Below are 25,068 nucleotides of genomic sequence, written 5' to 3' on the forward strand. Positions count from 1 at the left end.
AGTGACTAGGACAGTCTCTGCACTCCAGTAAAGAACAAAAGGAACTACAGACTTGAAGAGCTTGGACGGGATAAGCCCAGTCCTACAAGGTCTTAGAGGGTCCTACCCTATCGTTTCCACCAGAACCGAGGACTAAGCTGTTCGCTACAGAGGATCCTCTGGGGCGCCTGGGTGGCTCAGTCAGTTAAGCCTCCAACTTCCGCTCAGGTCATGATCTGTTTGTGAGTTTGAGCCTTGCATCAGGCTCTGTACTGACAGCTCAGAGCCTGGAATCTGCTTCAGATTCTGTGTCTCCCTCTCTCTCTACTCCTTCCCCCACTTGCACTCTTGTCTCCCTTTCTCAAAAATAACATTAAAAAAATAATAATTACAAAGAGGACTCTCTGATTCCTGGTCCTGCCAACCTATGTCTTTATTATATATACTTTCATATCTTAAGTTCTGAAAAGTTCATAAAGCTTCTTTAAACATTTCAAGATTACTAATAATATAACCTATTTGTTGCTTTATATAAAATAAGTACTGAAGAAATCTAGCTAAACCATAGTTGGTTTTTGGACAAAGTATTAAGGAAACCATTTAAAATGATTCTATAATATGGAATCTATGATTCTTTTTTGAACTGAAGAAAATCAAATTAAGATACTATGAATTGTAAAGAAATAAAAATTAAATCAAATTTTGGTGTCATGACTTAGGAATGCAGAGTTCTGGTTCAAATATATAATTAGTTTTCCTCAAGATACATATAAAAGCTCATCACAAACCTGTGAAAGGTGAAGTCTTAAGACACTTATAAGCCACATGTAATTATGAAATTTCAAAAAAATATTCCCTCTGCTTAAAGGTCTTATCTCCTTTATTAAAGTGAGGATATAATCTATGCAAAGTGGCTGTGCTCCAAGCCGTCGGGGTTATTAGAGAATGAACAGGCTGTCGCCTTTGTTAAGATGAAGAGGAGTCAGTATACCGTATATCCATGTAAGGAATTCCTTATTTTGTGGGGCTCTCCCAATCACTAGTCACTATTCAGAACTTATTCTTTATGAGAGGATAGGGGATTTGTGTAACCAGGGATGCTAGGGCCCTGAGCAGTCTGCTGGCCACATGGCTTTCTTTAGAGACTCATCTTCATCTTAAAACTTCGTGCAAGTCTACTTTATATTAGAGCCAGGGCTGGTTTTAATTGTCTACATTCAAAAAGATGTGACTCTCCTAAAAGATGTCACCCTCTGCCCGAGAAGCAGGCACCTAGCCCATCGCCCAGTTTAAGAACAGCCCAACTGTTTCTTGTACTAGAAAACAATAAAGATAAATACTGAATCATACAATATGTTCCTGGTAGTCATATATGTACGTGAAGGACAGAGCATTGAAACTTGGGTGAATTAAAGTTTTTATTTTTACAACATACTCCATTTCTAGTCTTTCTTTTAATCAAATTTGAAAATTTTTATTTTTCAAGTCCATTAAATTTATAAAAACCTCCTCCCACATTAAAACATTCCTCCTGGTTTTTTTTTTCAGTACTCCAGTGTTCATATAACAAGTAAAATCACTTTAATGTCATCTCCTTTAATTACCTCCTCCAAGTACCCATGTCTAACACCTGTCATGGTCACAAAGTAGGTTGATCCTGCAGTCACCCACGCAGACTCTGCTAAACTATTCCAACTTCAGTATGAATCGATGTTTTCTAGAGTATAAAATAAATGGTACGGACACCCTGTCCATCCGTCCCGCTGAGACAATCCGGGGAAAGCTCTTCATCAGAATTCCTCTTCTGCCTGTTTGCTGCGCGACTGCTTGAGCCACCGCAGCCGCTCGACGGTCTCGGAAACTGTACGCTCTCCGTGCACCTTATTATCTCTTGTACGGATATTAACGGTGCCCCTGGCTTTCTCTGTTTCACCAATAACTAAAACAAAAGCACAAAGCTTTGTCAGATGGAAGGGTTTTTACTGAACATCCAAACAGAAATGATCCTAGGACCCCAAAGCCCCCAGGTAGCCTTTGATTCATTAAAATGCTCAACTGAGCTATCAAGCCATGAAGAGATACACAGGAATTTTACTTAAATGCACACTACTTGCTGAAAGAAGCCAAGCTAAAACGACGATGTACTGTATGATTCTAACTGTATGAGATTCTGGAAAAGGCAAATCTATGGAAAAGTTTAAAAAAAAAATCAGTGGTTGCCTATGGTCAGGAGAGCGTTTTGTACGTGGAGCACAGACTTGGGGGACAGTAAAACAATTCAGCAGGATACCACAACGGTGGGCACACGTCATTATAGATCTGTCCAAGCCCACAGAATGTACACAACTCACAGTGAACACTGATGTAAACTGTAAGACACCAGTCTGGTGCAGGATGCTGGGGGTGGGGGAGGCTTTGTCTGTTCTGGGCAAGAGGCATAAGGGATAGCTCTGTACTTTCTGCTCAGTCTAGCTACGAACTTAAAGTGCTCTTAAAAAAAAAGTCTATTGAAGAAAAAATAAAATGTTCAGGTGACCATGTAGAGTTGGATGACAAATTTAAAAATCTTCTCATTTAAAAAAAGGCATCATGTTGCAATGCTTCAAACCACTATGTTCAGTCACTTAAACCAGCCAACTTAATAGGAGATAAAAGAATATTTTTAAACAAACCTTTAAAGATTATTCCTTTTCACACCAAAATTTCTCTTTATTATAAAAAACTGAACAAACTTAATAGTTTAAGAGTCTCGAGGGAACTAAACTGATGACCACAATTCTCTTAAGGTTGAGTCTCAAGATTTTAGTGTTCTCCTATAGTTTGGTAGATTTTCTTTGGTAAGTTCCCTTTCTTACCTAGGATGAAGTTGTACTGTGCCAACTGTGCATTTCTGATCTTCTTATTTAAGGTACAGCCCGGATCCAGATCAATGTCTGCCATGAATTTAGCATCATGGAACTCTTGCCGTACCTATTTAAACAGATATGGAATTCTTCAGATTTAAGAACTGTATTTTGATCTTAAATGATTTAACATATGATTTGGATAATCATACAAATATTAAAAAAGAATGCAAATGGATATATTGAAGCACACATTGTTAATTTGTGACTTGGGACTACATTTTCAAAAATTACAATGACATGTTTTGCTCTTGAGAGGTAATGTTTTAGAAAATCCTTAAAAATCAGAATTCAGGCCACCAGCTAAATTTAATCAGCTCCACTAAAACACATCACAAAAGAAAAGAATCCTTTTGCAAACATATCTTGTTTCCTACCTAGTTGTCAGTAAACAAATTATTAATCAGTCTCCATATAAATATACAATGATGGATGTCCTGTCTAATAAGAGAATGTAGTATTTCTGGTCCCTCAAAGAGGCAGCAAATTGGTTACAGGAGTCCAGCCATTGCTGTCATTGCATATGCAACATATTAAAATCAAATACTGATAGCACAGACAATAGGCTAAAAGCATTTTAGTAACTTCTTTTATGTTTCTAGAGAATGGAATACAAAACATCACATAAAATTCTTTTAACACTAATTATTTCTTTAATATCTTTGTGTATATGATCTAAGTAAACAGAACTCTACAAGAATAATTTAAATATAATATCAAGTTTGAAAAATAGTAAAAAGTAATTTTTTTCTTTCTAAACAGTGATTTCCTTTTTGATTAAAAGAAAGATAATTAAACAAAGGAGTCAGAGGCAAAGATCAAATTGGGATTTCTTTTTTTTGTGAGAGACAGAGAGAGAGAACAAGCAGGGGAGGGGCAGCGAGAGAAGGAGACACAGAATCAGAAGCAGGCTCCAGGCTCCGAGCTGTCAGCACAGAGCCCAATGTGGGGCTCAATCTCACGAACCATGAGATCATGACCTGAGCCAACGTCAGTTGCTTAACTGACTCAGCCACCCAGGCGCCCAAAATTGGGATGTCTTGAAATAAACTTCCAGGAATCTAGGAAGCTACATTACAGATGATCATTCTGTGCTTTTTTATCTCCCTCAAAAATACCGGTTCCACTGTACTACTGTCTTAAGCTTTTGCATATTAAATAGTAAACGATGTTTTCAATATTTTTCCTCCCCCCCAAAAAAGCAACATTAAATTTTTTTAATTTTAAGTTAAATTAAAATTTCCATCTACCTGATAACCAATCACCACTAATATGACAAAAAGATCTGAATAAACCATTTATATTTCACTAATAGGTTGTTGTGTGTAAATGATCATTAATCAGTGAACTTGCTGGGATTGTGTAAGTACATAAATTCCAGAAAGGTTCTTACACAGTCTATCAGAGTGCCAGAAGAAGACTACACTTTCGACTGTAACACATTTTAAAGAATAAAGCACAAGTGTTTCAGTTTTATTGCTGGGCTTGAACTCATGACTCTAAGATCAAGACTTGAGCTGAGATCAAGAGTCAGATGCTCAACCAACTGAGCCACCCAGGGGCTCCGAAGAACTGGTGTTTTAGTTTCTTAATATGGGCCCTTGTGGATACATGAGTTGGCTATTGTATAGCTGGGAAGTGGCCTGATACTCTCAGACTGTTTAGCATCTCTGGTCTCCAGTCATTAAGTATCAGTAGTAGTGCTTCCGACCCTGTCAATTCACGGTAACCCAAAACCCCACCCCACAGAATTCTAAGTGCTCCCCACCACTGCTGATGGAACAGAGTCAGCATTGTCTCCAGTTGAGAAGTGAGTTAGTTACAGACCTTTCTCCTACCAGGTGAGCTTTCCCAACGCAAATAAAATAGAGTATAATCAATTGACCATGGAACATAAGTGATTTTCATCATCTGTAACTAAAACTACTGTGTGCAGTAACAGAAATACAGTGCTTGGTTTGCTTTTCAGCTGGTCTAAGATTCCTTTATTTTTTTTAAAGACAATTAAGACCTGAGTGCAATTCATTCTGATGATCTGGAAACATGATGGTTTTGATATTACAATATTGTTCACTGATATTCCTATTTGTCTGTATTAACTAGCCAATTTATTACTTTTAGCTTCCAATTACAAAACAATGCTTACTTATAACACAACTTTTACTGATTTGAAATTTCTTAGTATAAAATTGTCCCTATAACAGAACAAACTATTTTTAATATGGATATTAAAATATCCTAATGGATATTTACATATCTGTTACTAGTAAGGTAGTTTTTTGGTGGGTAGGGCAAAACATTGGTCCAGCATGCCATTAACTTAAAAAAAATTTACGAATAGCTGAAGAACTGTGCGTTAAAATTTGGGGCACCTGGGTGGCTCAGTTGGTTAAGCATCTGACTCTTGATTTCAGCTCAAGTCATGATCTCAGGGTTCATATGTTCAAGCTCCGCATTGGGCTCTGAGCTTCCAGTGCAAAGTCTCCTTGGGATTCTCCCTCTCCCCCTCTCTCTGCCCGTCTCTCTCTCAAAATAAATAAATAAACTCAAAAAAAAAGAAGTGAAGCAAAATTACTGAGTCAAAATACATTTGAATTATGCATTTGAATGTACACATCATCCTGAGGCATTTACTATTTCCTAATACTAAACACTAAAATAAACAAGAATATATAAAACACTATCTAAATTACATTTTCTGATCATGAAACCATGTAGAAAAGTATTAAAGAGGTAATATGATCTATCCAGGCTTATCACAGATTGAAAATAGTAACACTTCTTTGTACCGCAAGCAGGTTGGTCCACCAAGGATACGAAGCTGAATAACAGAGAGGAAATTAAAGAAAAGTCATATTAAAGGATTACCTTTTGGGCATATTCATCACATGTTGGTCCCACTGGAACGACCATTACTTGGCGAGGAGACAGCCAGAAGGGCCTTTAGAAGAAATTAAGAATATTTAATGTGGATTGGGTCCCTTTTATAAACAAGGATGGCACATTTCTTAGTCTACTTTGCCTTATCTTTTCCCTGAACAATGTAAAGGCCACTTAAAAAAAAAAAAAAAACAACTAGCCCCCCTCAGCAATATCCAATAAAGACTAAAGGGAAGAGATTCAGGAGCAGAAAAGTAACCTTAAATCAGGAAAATCTGTAACTAAGGTGGGATCTGCTAAGCAGGTGGCCAAGCACAATGGGGGCAGGGACGTGCCTCACACTTCATCATATCAGGTAACAGACAGAGCACCGCGCACCTGCCGCCAGAGAGGTTAACAAAGAACTATTTAGTAATCTATCGTTCATTATTTTATTGATTATTCTTCATGGAATACATGGACCAGACCACGTCTTCAGCTTACTCAAGATCTATTTTGCAGGATTCAGCAAATTGTTACTAATAAAAACTGGTGATGGTATTTGACAAAAATGAGTGTGTTTTCACATCTATCTTTTTGAAAGGCAGATTGCCACCTGCAGTGCCTTGTTTGATGTGTCTGGAGTCTTGGCAACCTGGGCACCCTATGTTCTCCTAGGTTTCCACTTCCTATTAAAAACTGACCATTTGTAATTCTGCCTTTGGAGTATTTCAGGTGTCATATGCTCCCTATGCTGCAGACATTAGACTCAGTGTTTCTCTTAATCACTCCTCTATTTTCAACTGTTCTATTTCAACAGGGAAAAGGCTGGAATCACACCTCCCACAGGGTTGATGGAGCCATCAGTGGAGGATCGCCCTGTTCTCTAGACACCATGTATGGAATGTTTCCTACATTTGACTGGATTTTGTGAAACAGAACTGAAAATGGATAATCCTATTTCACTGACAAGCATGAAAAGTCCCCCTTGATGTCTGAACCAACCAAATTACAGACAAAACTGAAATGACTATAGTGTGTGAGATAAACAGATGTACATTTTACAAAAGTTTTGCATCAGTACAACTGATACGGCAGACGCTACAGAAGGGGCTCGACAACCTTGTGCCGCTTTCAACCGCCTTCACACACTGCGGGCCCAGAGAAAACTGCTTAAAGACAAAATGCAAGGCGTGTGCTCAGATCTTGCCAGCAAAAGTATAACCTCACAGAAACAAGACAAAAAGTGTGCACCAGTTTGGAGTTGGTACTTCCAATTAAAAAACAAGTAGCTTCTTAAGGATGTCAAAATACATGCATATTATGATCAGCAATACTGAACAATGTAAGCCCAAAGCCTACTCTTGTCCACACAGACAAAAACACCAAAACCATATTCATCCCCAAAGTTACTCGAGAAGCAATCAAAACAACAAATGTGCTTCTCAGTGTATAATAACTCCTAATTAGAAAGTATTATGTAACATTCAAACAAATCAAGTTGTGAAATAAAAATAATTATAACTAATAATTATTCTTAAAGGGGGCTCCTGTGTGGCTCAGTCGGTTAAGCATATGACTTCAGCTGAGGTCATGATCCCACGGTTTGTGAGTTCAAGCCCTGCGTTGGGCTCTGTTGACAGCTCAGAACCTCAAGCCTGCTTCGGACTTGTGACTCCCTTTCTCTCTCTCTCTCTGCCCCTCCCCTGCTCATGCTCTGTCTCTTTCTCTCTCTCTCAAAAAATAATCATAAAAAAATTAAAAGAAAAATATTCTTAAAGATAAAAATTTGGGTTTAGATTGTGATTCCTTAGTATATGCCTGTCATTAATTAGATGTCACCAATCAGAATCATTCTTCTCTTCCACTGCATAACTAAACTGGACAATAGACGTTTCTTAGTGAATTTGCATTCTCCAGACAGAAAAAAAGACAAAAATTACCATTTGCCACCATAGTTTTCAGTGAGAATAGCAATCATTCTTTCCACCGACCCCAAGATGGCTCTATGGACAATCACCGGCCTTTTCTTATCATCACCATCATGGCTAGGTAGAAAAAAAATGTTTTACTTTATATATATTCCTTTATATTCCCCTCAAAACAAATATTCAGAGCAGACACCAGAAACTCACCTTACAAAAGTAAGATTAAATCTGATGGGCAACTGAAAATCCAACTGGATTGTTGCACACTGGTGGTACCGACCAATTGCATCTTTAATCTGTATATCGATCTAAGAAGTAGACACTGGGTTATTTTAAGATGCTGTCGACATTAAAGCTGAACTCAGTAGTTGTAACAGGGCTGGCTTTTTCCTTCTTTCTTTCTTTTTTTTCTCTTTCTTTCCTTCCTTCTTTCTCTCTCTCTTTCCTTTTCTTTTTATTTCTTTCCTCCCTCTCTCCTTTCTTTCTAACTTATTTTAAAGTAATCTCTTCTTCACTCCAAAATAAAAATCACATTATTCAAATAGACGTTCATACTGACCTTTGGACCATAAAAAGCTCCATCTCCAGGATTTAACTCCCATTTTTCACCAAATTCGTTCAGACTGTTTTCAAGTTGCTAAGAACAAAGCAAAATCATTTTTACTTTTATTCATCTGCAACTTCCCTTCTTCCAGCCTAATCTGAGACTAAATTCTCCGCGTTAGCATTTTGTCCACCTAAAATACAGACAAATCCCCTCTTTCCTGAGAAATGCTGACACACATCACTGTGTAAGTTTAAGAAGTATAGCACGATGGCTTGATTTACATAGATTATAAAGTCATTTCCATTATTATGTTTAGTAAACAGCCATCATCTCATACAGATACAGTAAAATTGAAACAAGAAAAGAAAAAAATAGTTCTCCCTGTGATGAAAACTCTAGGGTTTACTCCCTTAACAACCTTCCTGCATATCACACACCAGTGTCGGCTACAGGCATCCCAATGTGTACTATGTCCCCAGCACCTGCGTATCTTATAACTGGAAGTTTTTATCTTTTGACCACCTTCCTCTAATTTCCTTTTACAAGTTACAGCTTGATGACTGAAAAAAATATTCAACCATCTCTAATATAAAATCATACATTAAAAAACTAGTTTACTCAACCTCTGAACCATTTCAACTTTCTCTTTTGCTTTTTATCCATTTAAAGAGGCTTGGGTCTCTTGGAACAAGTTCATTTCAGTCAAATAGCACTCAAGCAAGCTGAAAAACACACTCACCTTCTCAGCTTGGTTCCATACTTCAATATCTCCAAGGAACTTTTCTGGGCGAGTAGACAGGTTCAGTTTAAAAGAAAATCCAAATATGCTATACACTGTACGTAGAAAATCCAAACAGCCTTTTATTTCATCCTCAATCTTTAAAAAAATGAAATAAACACACAGTGGTAATTTTTCCTGGACTTTCTTCACGATTCTTTCAGAATATTTCATCTCCGAGCCTCAGAATACCTGCTCTATGGCACAGAAGATGTGGGCATCATCCTGCTGGAATCTTCGCACCCTCGTGAGCCCCGTGAGCGCTCCCGACAGCTCGTTCCTGTGCAGCACCCCGAAATCGGCCAGCCGCAGAGGCAGCTCTCGCCAGGACCGTGGCCGATGATCAAACATAAGACTGAAGAAAACAGAAAATTAAAACCCACTGATATTTAATTTCACAAGAAAACTGCTTTTCTAATATACGAAAGGCTGTCCATAGGGGCAACATTTCTTAAATTCTGGACTTCATGCCACAATGTAAGCACTTGCGTGAATAAAAGAGCAAATAAATTATAATATGACCATCCACAACCAAGAGAGAATAAAAATTTATTCTCACAAGTCTGGAGTCAAATCCTTGTGCCCAATATTTCCATTCATTCGAGAACTGCCTTTAATGCTCATATTAAAAAAAACCCCAAAAACGTAGCTCCATACAAATCACTGAACACACTGAACACTAAAGACCGTGCTTTCTTGTCACCCCCCAAACCGCTTCAGTCTAAAGGTGCTTCAGCAGCGTTAGAGAATCTGGGAGAAGCAGGAACAAACCCAGTTCCCTGGTGGAGGTTCCGCTCTCCCTCCCCCTCGAGGCCTGGCCGCCAGGACCTGTAGGCACCGAGCTACCTAGTCTGTCCGAGTCACTCTTTACCGAACTTTCAAGGCTGGAATGTGAAACAGCTGCAAAGCAAGGACGATTTCTCAGTTCATTAGCTGTAAGTTTTAACGGAATATCTTTAAGGAAAAAAAAAAGTCTAGAGAATTTGCTCTTCTCTAGTCTCTTTTGTATATGCTGCCTGTTCACTGCTATCACCTCAGTGCCATTTGTCAATGTCTACAGATCTGGGCATCTAACTGGGCAAGGAGGATATTATAATGTCACAGTAATGCTGTGTCTAAATATTCTTCTGATGCTTTGAACAAAACTTCTTTCAAAGGAGGGAGAGCGAGCCAGGACAAGCAGCACCCTGGGAAAGTGCTTGATAGGAAAAAGCTGCTCAGTACCAGTGTCCTGGGCAGTTCATGGGTTTCAGAGCGAACAGCTCCTTCTCGACCTCGAAGGAGAACATGTTCTCGCTGTAGTGCTGCCAGTGGCCCGAGGTCACCCAGAGTCGGCTGTTGTAGATGTTTGGGGTGACCACTTCCTGAAATCCTCGCTTCCGATATTCACTCTGCGAGAAAACAAACACAATATGCGTGTAGGAAACAGACGTTCATACTTCATAAAATGGAAAGAGCAATTTTATACTGTCTAGTGCAGGTCAAGATGCACATATGCTGTAATCTAGAAATTCCATTTGGAGGTATGCACCGAAGAAGAGACTCCTGCACATGTTCATAAGGAGGCCTATCAAAACAACGACTTGTACTATGAGAGAATTAGAACTTACATCAGTGTCCGCCAATAAAGGAATGGGCAGAGTGTGGTGGTTATAGAGAATAGTAAATAACAAGTGAAACTAGACTGGATTTAAAAAATCCTAATGCCGACCAAGACACAATGGGGCGGGCATTAAATATCATGGATCCACGCTAACTTCAAACAGTTTCTTCTACGCAGGTGAGGAAATGTATCCGAAAGGGACCCTAAAAGGGAACATTTTGCTTTACTCCGTATTAGTTTACTTGAATAAAAAATCTGAAGCAAATATAGCCCAATGTACATATGTGGTACATTCGGTGGTGAGTATGCAGATCTTGGTGGTATTATCCACTATAAACCTATGCTTGAAAGACTTCTTGTTTTATAAAGGATAAGAAAGCAGTGTAAAGATTAACTGGTTTTTTTTTTTTGTTTTTTTTTTTTTTTTTGAGGAAAACACAAACAAATGGTCAAAGAGCATTCTGGGCTCCCGGGTCAAGGGTTCCTGATCCCACCTCAAGCTCACCAGCCGCTCTATGGTGAATATACCCACATATATGAACAAAATCACGTATCAAGAAAAAGGAACTTTTTAAACATTTTGTGAAAACTCAGACTTGCAGTTTTATTCTTTTAAGTGTTTCTTCTCAAATACAAGATTATCTTTCCTTTTAGCATAACTTATTTAATAAAATCAACTTATATCCTAAATCTACAGAAGGAAATAATGAATATGGTTTACCCTGATGAATTCAATAAGCGTATTATAAATGTAGGCTCCTTTTGGCAGGAAAAAGCAACTTCCAGGGCTCAGTTCATGAAAGAAATATAGTTCCTGGTCCTGAGTAAAGGAAAAGCAAAAGAATGTTTATACATGCATGTAACAGCAACATAAACTCATGTGCTCCTGAGTTCAGATTATGACCACGGTGTCTTGTGTTTTAATGTGTGCCATTCCCGAATCAAAGAAACCATGTCAACATTTCTGGCGTATTTGGGAGGACAGAATTGTGGCTGATTTACAACTTAGCACTAGTACGTTCTCCACCAGTTACATCCTAAATCCAGTCAAGTTTGCCCAAGAATGACATGAAGCAGAGGCCTTAATTCTCTTATTATAATTCAGTGGAAGTTCTCATAGTTTTAATTCCTCAAAGCTCCAAGATGTGACTATTGTTTCTTTTTCTTTTTTAAAGTAGGAGTGGCAGGAAGACTGGAAAGAGGACAGTGAGATGAAAGCGAAGATGTAGATCAAAGTGGCTGACCCTGGGTCTTGGTGAAAGAAGCGCACCCTCCTACCTTCTTGCCTCTCGCTTCCCCCCAAAATGCCCAGGATCCTTGGAGGACCCCCCCCCAACTGTTGGTGCTTCCTGACCGCTGGGATTTACTTCAGACCATTAAGGGAGCAGAGCAGCATATGGCACAGAGTGCGCACAAATTTAGAAAGGCGTGTTTTAACCAAATATTATGTCCAGTTCGGAGAACATTCAGGGTAGAGGAATAATGACACCGCGGCACTCACCGGTGACTGCTCTGTCACCTTGGGCAACATGCAGATTAATTTTAGGGGAAATCAGTTTTCACATTTTAAAATAAGTCCGTGAGACCAGGAACTTTCAAAGCATGTCCCGCTGTATAAAACATCGCTATACTGCTTTTACAGAAAACTGTGGGTCGTCAGCGTTTGTTCTCAATAAAAGGAAAACGTAAATGAATGTTAGTGTGGTACTGAGCACATCCCAGGAAGTTAATGTGGAGAGAAAGATAACAGTAAGACAATCAGGAAGTCACTTATGGATTAGATAGGACACAGTAATATAACTACTGGAACACACTGCATCTTTTCCAAAGGAAATTCCTAGAACTGAAATTCCTGAAACAGCCAAGTTTCAGATGAAAATAAAGAAAATTTAGTCTAGAAACATTATTGTTTGTTTTTAACATACCCTTCCAATTTTCCTATGATCTCGGTTTTTAGCTTCCTCTTGGAACTTCTCCCATTCTTTCAACATTTTAGGATCTGGGAATGAAATGCCATAAATTCTCTGCAGAGTCTCCATATCTGCTTTGCCTTCCCAGTATGTGGAGGAGTTCTAAAAGCAAAGACAAACCATGAAACAATACTCAAATCTGTTAATATCTCATTTATTTTGAGTTAGATATAATTTCTCATAGTCGCCTAGGAGTCAAATTCATAATAGTCCTTATGACAAAAAAAGTGGTATAAAAAATGTACACTTAGCAACATCTCCCAGTTGCTCTGAGGCCGAGCCAAAGTACAAAGCTGGCTGTTTAATTCCCTCAAAATTCCTCCCTCTCAATCACCCATTCAAACCACAACTCCCTGAATGAAATGCAAGGACATCTCCCATAAGACAATTAAACAAAAATAAAAAAGAAACCAACAAAAATATCTTGAAATGACTTCATTTTTCATATGATTTAAAGTGCATTTGAATAACCAGCCATAAAACATTTGCCAACTGGTAAAAACTTGTAGGACTAGTTTGGTTAAACAGTGCAAATAAAGTAATTATTACTTTAGACAAATGAAGGGCAAAAGAACATACTAACAGTGAGTTTTAAAACTCTTAGAAGTCTGACTGCGTGATTTTTGCAAACCCCCTAAAGCTCCATCCCCACGTGCTCTGCTGAGGAAGGGTGACTCAGTCACTGCTGGAGCCTTTCAGCTAAAAAGACTAGTGGCGTGGAGCAGTAGACAGCATGAAAAAAAATCCACCCTTACACATGCAACAGAAAAACAGGTAGAAAGAGACACCAACAGAAGGTTAAACATGTAGTAATTAATACGTTTATATAGAGTCTCTAAAGTCACATTGCTTACCTTGTGTATTTTCAAAGTCTTAATTTTGCCAGTGTGTCTGACATGAGGACCCCGGCAGAGATCTATCAAGGGGCCACACCTAGAGAGAAAATGAAAGGAAGTTTAACAGACTTAACATGACATCTACACCAGTTACACTTAATGACACTTGATATCTCACCTGTAGACTGTGGTAGTTGGAGTATTTACTTTTTCATTCAATATCCGGCATTTGAACTTGTTGTACTAAAAACAGGAAAAATTATTTTTTTAATAACCCTCCTTTAATATTTACCTCTAAACACTACAGCTAACTTGAATACATCTTATTGAAGCATTGCAGGAAAAGATATATGTCAATACTTCATGTTTTACAAATATTGTTACGTTTTTCTAAAGAACAGATCAGGCTTCAACTTAGTACATTACACCCCAGTGTGACAACTTAAAGTAACATTAAGGAGTGATATAAAAGTGGAGACCATATATGACAGCTCAATTTACCTTAAACATTTCTAGTAAAGTTTCTTTCTTAACTTCCAATCGTTCAAAAGCTTGTTTTTCTTTAATGATTTTCTTACATAAAGTCTCCAAAGAAGAGAAATCATTGCTGGACACACCCCTGCAGGAAAAGGAAGTATAATTAATCTGGTTCCACTCTATTCTACTCATACCATAGGCTGGATGAATATTTCTTAAAAAACGCGAAGAGTTTTAATATTAAAAAGCAGACACTTGTATCATATATTAGAGTCTTGAACTAGGTATTATTATCATTTTTATATTTTATATTTTCAATGGCTTCTATCTTGATCATCATGGAGACTATTCCCACTAGTCAATCCTCCCTCCACTTCCATGACCAGCTTCATTTCATTTCCCAACCGAGCTTAGGACTATGCCTCCATCAATCTCCGACAGAGCTCTCATAAACTCCTACCACTTCAAAAGTTACTACAAGACTTCAAGTTTTGATAGTGGAAATACCTGTTGACTATTAAGCAATAAGCTTGATATTATTCCTTCCTTCTTGAGAACTCTTCAGAAACAATGCACGGACTCTTAGTAATTCAGAATTTATTTTTCTTTATTCAGTTCAATAACTTACCCTTCTTCAAGGTACATGTCATAATAGAATCCATTTTCTATTGGTGGACCATAACATAGACATCCACCATAGACTCTTTCCATGGCTTCACCCATTATGTGAGCACTTGAATGCCAATATACCTGAAAATGCAAAGAAAAACGGGATGGTCTGAGTCTGAGCATATATGTTATAAATTAATATGGCTGTCCTGAAAAAGATTATTTAAAATTTGCTATAAATAAACCCAAGACATTAAAAATATCTAAATTTATAAATGTATATATGGTGGCGAGATTCTATGCAAAATCAAAATAATTATTAAGTTGTATTTGTACTGGTTTAGTTGTTTTCAAATTATTTAAATTCAAATTAGCATCATTAATTTAAATTGATGGATTATGTTACTTGAAAATAACTGCCACTCACAATGTCACTGTCTTATTGACCATAATGGCCCAGGATCTTTGAGTCACTGTCACATACCCCACATCCTATGTCCTATGCTGTGGCCTTTACAGAGCTGTGGAATATCACTTAAGAATTACATTTTCTTTTTCTTTATTGGCTTCAAACAACTAAGGTGCTAGAATCTGTCCCCACAACACAATTATAGAACACAAGGACAACCATACGGATGCTGAAAACAGACAGCAGTACCGTTAACCCAGGAACAATGCAGGGGTTAGGGATGCTGACCTTCCACGTAGTCAAAACTCTCAGTATAAATTCCAGACTCTCCAAAAAAATCTAACTACTAACAGCCTACTGTTGACCAGAAGCTTTACTGATAACATAGTCAATTAACACATATTTTGTATGGTATATGGGTCATATACTATCATATACTACCTTCTTACAATAAAGTAAGCTATAAAAAAATGTTATTAAGAAAAGCATATGGAGGGGCGCCTGGGTGGCTCAGTCGGTTAAGCCTCCGACTTCAGCTCAGGACAGATCTCACATTCGTGGGTTTGAGCCCCGCATCAGGCTCTGTGCTGACAGCTAGCTCAGAGCCTGGAGCCTGCTTCCGGTTCTGTGTCTCCTTCTCTCTCTGACCCTCCCCCTCTCATGCTCTGTCTCTTCTGTATCAAAAATAAATAAAATATTTTTTAAAAAGTACTTAAAAAAAAGAAAAGAAAATCATATGGAAAATATATTTATTTTATCAAAAAATACTCACAGATATTTATTTATAGAGAAACAATCTGTATTATTAATACATCCACACAGTTCAAACCCATATTGTTCAGAGTCATCTATACTTGGCTTTTAAAGTGGTCAAATGAGTCAGAATATGCCCAAAGCTATACTTTTAAGATTTATTTGTAAGGTACCAAAATGTTTTTTTTTTAATAAAGTTTTATTTATTCTGAGAGAGACAGAAAACATGAGTGAGGGAGAGGCAGAGACAGAGAGAGACAGAGAATCCCAAGCATGCTTTACATTGTCAGCGCAGAGCCCGATGTAGGGCTTGAATCCATGAACCATGAGATCATGACTTGGGACCAAGTCACACACTGACTGAGCCACCCAGGAGCCCCCCAAAATGGTTTTCACAAAAACTTAAGGAATTCAGAATACATCTGAAAACCACTATCATAATTAAACAAAATATTTTAATTCCCTTTATACAATATGCCCATCAGGGAGAAATAAGAAAACCATAATATCAAATGCAGCTTGATTTTTATAGTGCTTCCAGCAAATCTGCATTTTAAATAAGGAAAATATGGAAATTAATTGTCCAATAGGGGGAGTAGTTTAAGGAAGGGTTCAATTTTATTTGTAAAATTTATATACCTGACTTGTACTGACTGATATGGTAGAGGCAATTTTTACTTGCTTTATCAATTTTTAACAAAAATTTAATAAAAATCCCAGAACATATTTCCCACTGAAGTATCTAGTAATGAAAATAAATGTATTCAAGTTCACTTCTTAAATTTATAAGGTAAGCTCTTTCATGATCCTAAATGAAAGACAAAATGAAGATTTCAAATACGTCAATGAGTCACCAATAAACTCTAAACCCACTGACAGTGTAAGCAGGAAGAGATTGGAAATGGGACCTTGATCCTGAAATTCAGCGACTACTGAATAAAAACTTACGGCCTGGGCTTCCTCATCCTCAAATTTGAGAAGCTCCAAGGTGCAATCTTCCTCCAGAGGGCGGTCTAGGTCCCAAACAACTTGATTCACTTTAGCAATAACGGTGTTGTCGGCCAGGCCTTGACTTAAAAAATATACACACATGTATATATATGAACAAAAGAATGGAGAAAAGACTCTTCTGTAGCACAACACTTAATCTGAGAATAAGAACTGGAAAATAAACATTCCATATATTCTGTAATAACACATGCATTATTTATATTATAGTTTATGTATATAGCTCTCTGAATTAAAATAAAAAAAGCAACAAACCCCTCCAAAATGTATCCAAGTATAACCAGAGGACCCTGAAAATCCAGAACACCATGATTTCACATTTCATGCCTCTTATTAAAGCAGACATGACAACTGTGATAAACAGTTTTCAGTGGTTTGACTAATCTTTTAATGTCTCCAAATGGAAGTTTTCCACAAAGCCAAGCTATTTAGGATCCAAAAAAGAAAAAGAGGGGCTACTGATTAACTCTTCTGCTTTTCCTCGTACTTGAGATCTTTCCTCTGTGAGGTAATGCTAACCTCAGAATAAATTCTGTAAATACCAAAGATGGTATGATTTATGACAAGCATACAGGTAAAATAAAGGATTATTCAATAAAACTTATTTTATAATATGGATTTAAAAAGACAGTTAGGCACACAGCACAGAGTACACAATATAAAGGATCACCAAGTGGCTAAGACCACACTATGAGACCACACCAGGGGAAGCGACAGGAATTCTGAGGACTGGAAAGCAGTAAAGGTCAGATAGCTTGGACAGGCTTTGAGAATAAAGAAATGAGGGGCTGAAGGATCAGAAGAACTAACAGAAGGCAAACCATAAATTCCTAATGCAATCTTCAAATTCACTGAATTTCCCACAAGTTACATCCAATGTTTTCTTTCCTTTCGAGATCATATAAAATTTTAAAGACGGAACATGGGTTTGGCAGAGAGAAATGTATTTTGTGATACTGGTGTAAAATAATTTTCAGAAGATTAAAGAATTGATCAAAGACAACTAATATTCTCTGTATTCTTTGGGGAAAAAAATGGCTTTTATTTTAGGGTCCAAAATGGTACCTTAAGATACTAACAGCAGAGTTACTTTGAAAATGTAGATATGCACAGACTGTATTAGATCATTTCAGTTTTCCAAAGAAGGGATAAAATAATCTAAACTTTCAGATTGAAAGCAAAACAAAACTTCAAAGGAAAACCTTCAAAAGCAAATGGAGCATGCCTTTTTTTTTTTTTTTTGTATTCACAACTGATCATCCAAACCTTTCAACAGTCTGTTACTCATGCTACAATTTTTCACACAACAGCAAGAACTTATTTTGGACTTTGAAAAAAATGTAAAGCACCCTCACTTGCTGATCAGTGACTTTAGCCCTAAAGCTCATCAATACTTTCTGTAAATTTTTGCAGTTCTCAAAAAAAATTTTTTTCTAATTGGTTATTTGAAAAATTACAATATAATCTGGAGGACAATATTACAGAATGCAGGGAAAAGGTTCCTGGACTAATTGGAGCTTGAATTTTAATACCAACACAGACGGGTATTTAGAAGTCTACCCTGTAATTTATGATCTCATATGGAAATCTGCTTGATATCATAATTTTCTTTCTTACTTCCTTTGGAATGAGGTAGAAGCAATGGTCAAATTAATGGAAACACTCTGTTTTCTTTGTAAAAAATGCTAATCGGTGTCGATGGCACAATAAAGACTCATGGCTCACAGGCCAACTGCTTCTCTGTCCACAGCTGCATAGTGGGCTTACCAGCAATAAGCCAGGCTGGATCCCAAACTGCTCTGTATGTTTGTTCTTTTGGGCCTTAGGTTCAACAATATGAAATTGATGATAATCAACCACTTTCGACAATTACATGGTGACTGCATGTGGTGTAACTCAACATATAATGAAACAGTAAAGATAAATAGAAATAGTTACACACTTATATATAGGGTGAAGGATAGAATGAATAAACATGTATTTACATGTTCTAAGTGAAAATGTTTAAGAGAGAAATTGGCAAACTTTTTCTGTTAAGGGGCTATATAAATAATTCAGACTGGGCCACACATGGTCTCTGCCCCATATTCTTCTTAGTTTTCTTGTTTTTTTTCCAAACCACTTTAAGAACCATTCTTAGCTCTTGGGCTGTACAAAGCGGGTTTGTACAACACCTGGTATAATATATATGCATCAATTTATGCTTTCCCGTCTTAATCATTTCCTATAAACTGACCAACTATTGATTCCCCATATCAGAAAAAAAAAAGCTTGATTCTATTACATTTACACTTAATTTTCAGTCATTTCTTCCCAACCAAATAAAGGTTTTTAAGATCACAGTCCATCCATTATTTTCATGTGTCTTTTATTAATTTAACCTTTCAATGTGAGATGTTCTATCTTCATTTTTAACTTCAAATCAGACCGTTAAGTCAAAATAGGGAAAACACTGTCTACTCTCAGAAACTAACTTCAAATCTTGAGTATAAAACACACCATTTTGATTTTTAAAAATCCCAAACAATATAAACACTACAAACACAAACAATAACATAAGAATATTATGAGGATAAAACTTGACAAGATAATAAAAAAAAGTTTAGTTACAAACAATAGAAGGTCAAGACAGGTGTAGCGTATACCTAATTCCGCAAGCAATTTGATACGGTGTACTTTTCCAGGATTCTGCGTTGACCTGTTTACCATCAGGAAGAGTGACTTTAATCGGCTTGCTATCTTTTTCTGCCTTTTCCGCCAGAATGGAGTCATGTTCTGCTTTTAGTTTATTATACATTTCAAGACGTGTGTTAATATATTCAGGCCAAGGACTCAACTGTTAAGACAAGTGAGGAAATAAATGATCAGTAAATACTTGCTTTCCTTTTCAGAAAAAGGGGAGAAATCATAAAAATGGAAAATACAAAAATTATGATTACCATTTACAATATGGTAAATGGATTGCACAAATCACCAGGCACTGACTTAATCTTGTCTGAAATTAAGGTTAAAAAAAGGAATTAAATACTGTCTTCTTATAATTTTTATTATAAGAATTTTGCTTAAAAATGGAAAAGTATAAATAACAACAGATATGTGGGCTGTCAATACCTTACATGGACAATTATCACCATTTGCTATTTGCACAAGGTGATTTTTTTTTTTCCTTTTAAGATATTCTCTTAAGGTCTTTTCTAGCCAAATGACCTTACAATACAGCTCTAAACAATATTAGAAATAAAAAGTAGCTGGCTTTTCCATTTTGTTTAGGGATGGTCAGTGCAGCTGGTCAGGCTATATGTCCACTCACCAGTTCTGAACTGACCAACTATACATTTATTTGCTGTAAGGGCTCCCATTCGAGGAAAGTACTTGCTGGAATCAAAGGGAAGAACAGAACCTGCATGTTGCCCTCAGAAGGGACTAAGACGAGTACATAAATAATGAGAGCACAGAACAGGAGGAAAGGTGTTAACACATCTCACTGTGAACTTTCTTCCAGACAGATCACTGAAGATATAGAGAATCACATTGTGTACTTAAAATACTCTATTCAGAAGTAACTGTGCCTCTAATTGTGCCTTTTGTTTTCCACCTGCAGACTAATTCCCAAGCTGTGATGGAAGACCATGTACTACTGTATTCAAAGTATGAAAACAAATGAGGAAACATGCATCTTTCAACTTCCTTGCAAATTTTTAAAATTCACAATCAACAATTTCCCCCACAACTACAGTGGGATACAATGAACAAAATGTAAGGGAAATGGTTAGGTAGGGCTCTAAGCAACACTGAGCAGTTCTCAATCACCCACAAACGGGCCCTTAAGTAAATGAAAGCACTATAAATTTAGCAACACAGCATTAATAAAAGCAGCTCTTTAAAGCCAGTTTACTGTGCTACCGTATCCTTCTAAAAAGCCTGTTCCTCTGTGCTTCTGTATTCTGGGAACTTTCTAAGGAGACTCTAATAAAATGATTGCAATGACTAAAGCAAAAAATGAAGCAGAGTTTACAGCAGTTCAACTCATAAAGTAGGAAGACAGGCTTAACAGCCTCCTAAAGTAGAACATCCAGAAACCAAGTTGATTCTAGGCTGACTTTTTAAATGTCACCTCCTTTTAGTGTGAGCTGGGGGAACTGTGAATGTTTTCTTTACAACAGAGAGGCCTCAAGGACACCTGTCTGGCTTAAAACCAAACCCTAGTGCCAAGTCCTCATGGGACTAATGAGAAGGGTCAAGGAATTGGGCCTTCTTTGGCTTCTGTTGCATTCGGCGTAAACTCAAACATCAAATCCTGTAACATCTCATTGAATGAAATGATTAGTCGGTTGGTATCCAATCTGGCAAGTGAGTAATTACTAGGCCCCTTCATTCCCAATTTTTCCCTACGATTTTCACATCTAATCCCCCAGATTATCTTGTAATCGGACTTCAACGCTCTTTCCCTTTTCCAACTACAAATAACTTCAACTCTTTTTTCCCCTCAGACATTCCTTTCCTATTTTTCCCTCCTGAGTGTTCTATCTTGTGCCATCTCACAACCCCATGGAAGCCGTTAGAATCTCACACAGAGTAAGTCTGAGACAGCTCCTACTACCTTTCAGTCTTCGGTAACAGAGCTCTAAAACATTTACCTCTGCTCGACCTCCGTCTCCAGATCCTTCTTTGTTCTTCTTTTTGCTTCCCTCCTTTCGCTTCTCCTCCCTGGCACCTGTCTATACAAGCAAATAAAAAGTAAGATTTTATATTTTAATCTAGTTTGACACTCCTCCATGCTGTACTCAGAAAAGTTGTGAGGTTATTACTTGAGCAGATATTTAAAAAAAGAGTAGGAAATCTGATTTTGAAAGACTAAAAAATTTCACCACTATCAAAGACAAAATAACAACTGGCAATAAGGACAAATTAAAAAAATTTTTTTAATGTATATTCTTGAGAGAGAGCGAAAGAAAGAGACAGAGTGTGAGCAGGGGAAGGGCAGAGACAGAGGGAGAGACAGAATCCAAGCAGGCCCCAGGCTCCAAGGTGTCAGCACAGAGCCCTACATGGGGCTTGAACTCACGAACTGCTAGATCTTGACCTGAGCTGAAGTCAGACGTGACTGAGCCACCCAGGTACCCCAGGACAAATCTTTAAAAAGAGATAAGAGTTACTTGATCATGTTCAAGTCCTCAAATTGCATTTAGTTTGCTTGTTCCTGTGACTCTCGCTTCAGGTTTGCCTGGATATATACTCAACATATAGCCACAAAAGAGCGTGCAATTTTAGTATAAGCATGCAGTAATAGTATCTGTAAAAAAAAAAAAAAAAAAAGTCTAACGCAATGTACATCCATCCCCCAAGTACTACTGAAAGACTGTGCCCATAAAATTTTAACCCCAGGAAAGAAGCAAACATAAGACCCAAATCATGCAATGTGCAAACTTAATCTCTTTAGGGAAAGTGAGGCACACACATGTGAGAAATTTCCAGAGGAAGAAAGAATACAGGTGCAGCACTATGATTAGATGTCAAATAAGTTAGGACAATTGACTTTAAAGGATGAAGATTTCAATAGGCTGTATTTTGAGAATGGAAGAAATAAATTGTTGGAAATACCGAAAGAGAAAGAGAGACAGAGAATAAGAAAAAAATGAGAGAAAGAGAGAGGGAGAATAAGAAAATCACGCTGACTAAAACAGATTATTTTAAGGGGCCCCTGGGTAGCTCAACAGGTTAAGCATCTGACTCTTGATTTCAGCTCAGGTCATGATCTCACGGTTCATGAGTTCAAACTCCACAGGGGATTCTCTCTCCCTTTCTCTCTGCCCCACCTCTGCTCCTGTGTGTTCTCTCTCAAAATAAATAAATAAAATAAAGTTAAAAACAACAACAACATTGTTTTAGGAAATCATGTCAGTTAAGACACACTAGGGCTTAGACAGAAGCCAGCACTAAAGGCTATGGGGTTACCATAAGGAATGTAGACCTTAATTAGAAGTACATGAAGGCAGAGAAAGTTTTAATGAAGGAAGTCCTGTGTAAAAATAACCAAGGTAGAGTTGGTTTATACTTGTGGTTGTCAACCAGAAGCAATTTTGCTCCCTAGTAAGACACCTGGCAACGTCGGTTGACATTTCTGGTTGTCACAACTGGGAGGCACAATCGGCATACAGTGGGTAGAGACCAGGATGTCATTAAACATTCTGTAATGGTCAGCCTTGCCAAACAAAGAATTACCCAGTTCACAATGTCAAGAAACTCTGAACAGCATTATGGAATACTGTGAAGAGTATCTATGGAGTATAGTTTAGCTAAATTTCACCCCCAGAGACTGGAGCAGCTAGGATAGGTATGTCCGGGGAGCCCAGGAGTTCGACGGAGTCTCTGTCCCTGACACATACCCAGGCAGGCACTGGGAGGCAGGACAGCACTAGTTATGGGCACTGGCTACAGAATATTGGGTTTGAGCAAGGGACTTACCATTCTTTGCCTGTTTCCTCATCTGATAATGAAGATAATAAGAGAACCCAGTTCATAGTTATTATAAGGATTGAAACAGTTGAGTTAATGCATAATATAGTACTAGACCCACAGTCAGCACTCAAAAGTATTAGGTATTGTAGTTATTATTATTATGGAAGGGAAAAATAATATACTTGTCAGCTATACATAACCTCCGGTTAAGAATGGCATAGCACTGTATTTGTGGACCTGGAAACTTGTTGACTATAGACTATTAAGTAAAAAAAGTAAACAAGTTACAAAACAATAAAATATTTTTTAATGAAAAAATATAGATGAAGAAGCCTCTATGGATTGGCAACAGTCATCACCTTAAATTTAATTCATATAGTTTAGAATGTGCACATATGTATTTTCCCTAATCTATCCTGGAGTTAGAGGACATCTTTATTTTACTGATGAGAAAATTGTGGCTTTTACACGATTTATCCTATCAGAGACTTAGGGCTGAGGCTGCTTTAGCTGAAGACAGGGCCACTTCTCACTTGGACCACTGCAATGGCCTCCTGCTGGTGGCCTGACCTCTTTCCCACACATCTTGCATCTCAATGCCATAGTGACCTTTAAAACTACTCTAAGAACTGTAGATAAGCCTTCAGGCTTATCCCTTGCAAACACCTTTATACAGATACTCCTGGGTGTGCCTTGTCACGGTCCTCCCTACCTTTCCCTGGGAAGCATGGCCCTGCCAGGCTTACCTGGCGAACTTAGACTCATTTCTTCCAAACTGAACTAAAAGGAGCCCTTCCCTCCTAAGCAGTTAGGTGCTCCCTCTCTCTGTAATGCCACAGGGTTGATCACACTGCACAATGACTGCTGTCCTGCCTCACACACCAGGCTCTGAAGTTTTCAGTGTCAGGCACTGGGTCTTTTCACCTTCCTAGCTGCATCTCCCAGCAGTGCCTGGAGACACTGACATTTGTTGACCATAAAAAAACTCGACCTGTTGGTGTGAAAGTGACCTGGGGTTCTTCCTAAGCAACAGATGACAGGGAAGGCCTACAGCAGCAGGCAGGGAAGTGTGTAACCTCTCTATGGTTTGTCAGCTGGGGTCATCCAGCTTCCACCACTTATTATAAAGCACCCAGACTTGGGTAAGTTGGGTCAGATCTTGGGGGCTCAGTTTTCTCTTCACCCCTACAGGGTTTTAGGATTAAATGAGGTTCTGCAATGTTCTTCTCGCCTAAGGTGAGTCAAAAACATTACTCTGGGAGTCGAGAGTCCTAGATTCTAATTCTGTCTAGGCTTCTAATTAGATGTGTATGGCTCTAAGCTAGTCACTCAGGGTCTCAGTTTCCTCATCTGCAAAAAGAGGATGGGCTTAGAGATGACCTGCAAGGCCCCGCCCTACTTTATGAATGGACGATCTGTCCCCCAAAAGAGGCTCTGACGCATCCAGGAGCTCCATCGTCCCCTTCGGGTCTCTCTGCCCCACACCACCGGGGCTGCTTCCTCCTTCCAGCCTGGTCGGGCACCGTGGACACTAAGCAGCCTCCGGGTCCCACTCAGTTCGCTCACCGGTTTCTCCTCGCCTGCCATCTTCCCTGAAGGGCTTCTGTCCTTCTCCTCCGACATCAACAGACCACGAAAGTAAGAAGGAACCCAAAAGCGATGGTCCGGAGGAGAGGAGAACCGAGGCGGGTCAGAGGTGGGCCGGCGCTCCGAGAACACTGCGCTTGCGCCACGTGGCCCGGAAGGAGCCAGCTGATGCAATCTGAAAGCGCCCTGCCCCGCCTCCCAGTCCTCTGGGAGAATGGTTAGCCAATCGACAACGGAGGAAGGCGGGTCCTCCCTTCTCTAAACCAATGGAAGAACTTGTTGAGTGACAGCACATTAGGAAACCAAACTGCAGCGGTCAGGGAGAGGGATCCGCCGGCACTGATCGCGTAACTCTCTGCGGGC

General features: G+C 38.4%; 1 protein-coding gene across 1 annotated transcript; it reads right to left on the reverse strand.

Moving 5' to 3' along the window:
• Positions 1 to 1,485: 1,485 nt before the first annotated feature.
• TARS (threonyl-tRNA synthetase) lies at positions 1,486 to 24,848 on the reverse strand. Its single transcript, XM_029941036.1, has 19 exons — positions 24,685 to 24,848; positions 21,297 to 21,377; positions 19,305 to 19,495; positions 16,600 to 16,723; positions 14,509 to 14,630; positions 13,905 to 14,022; positions 13,582 to 13,646; positions 13,422 to 13,500; positions 12,523 to 12,669; positions 11,319 to 11,417; positions 10,219 to 10,385; positions 9,187 to 9,349; positions 8,956 to 9,093; positions 8,229 to 8,306; positions 7,877 to 7,977; positions 7,685 to 7,789; positions 5,751 to 5,823; positions 2,835 to 2,949; positions 1,486 to 1,918 (listed from the first exon to the last, which is right to left on the reverse strand). Exons 1-19 carry the CDS (start codon positions 24,739 to 24,741, stop codon positions 1,770 to 1,772), a joined length of 2,172 nt encoding a protein of 723 aa, XP_029796896.1. The 5' UTR covers positions 24,742 to 24,848; the 3' UTR covers positions 1,486 to 1,769.
• Between the last annotated feature and the right edge of the window lie 220 nt (positions 24,849 to 25,068).

Source organism: Suricata suricatta, chromosome 6 (genome assembly GCF_006229205.1).
Source record: "Suricata suricatta isolate VVHF042 chromosome 6, meerkat_22Aug2017_6uvM2_HiC, whole genome shotgun sequence".
Taxonomy (NCBI): domain Eukaryota; kingdom Metazoa; phylum Chordata; class Mammalia; order Carnivora; family Herpestidae; genus Suricata; species Suricata suricatta.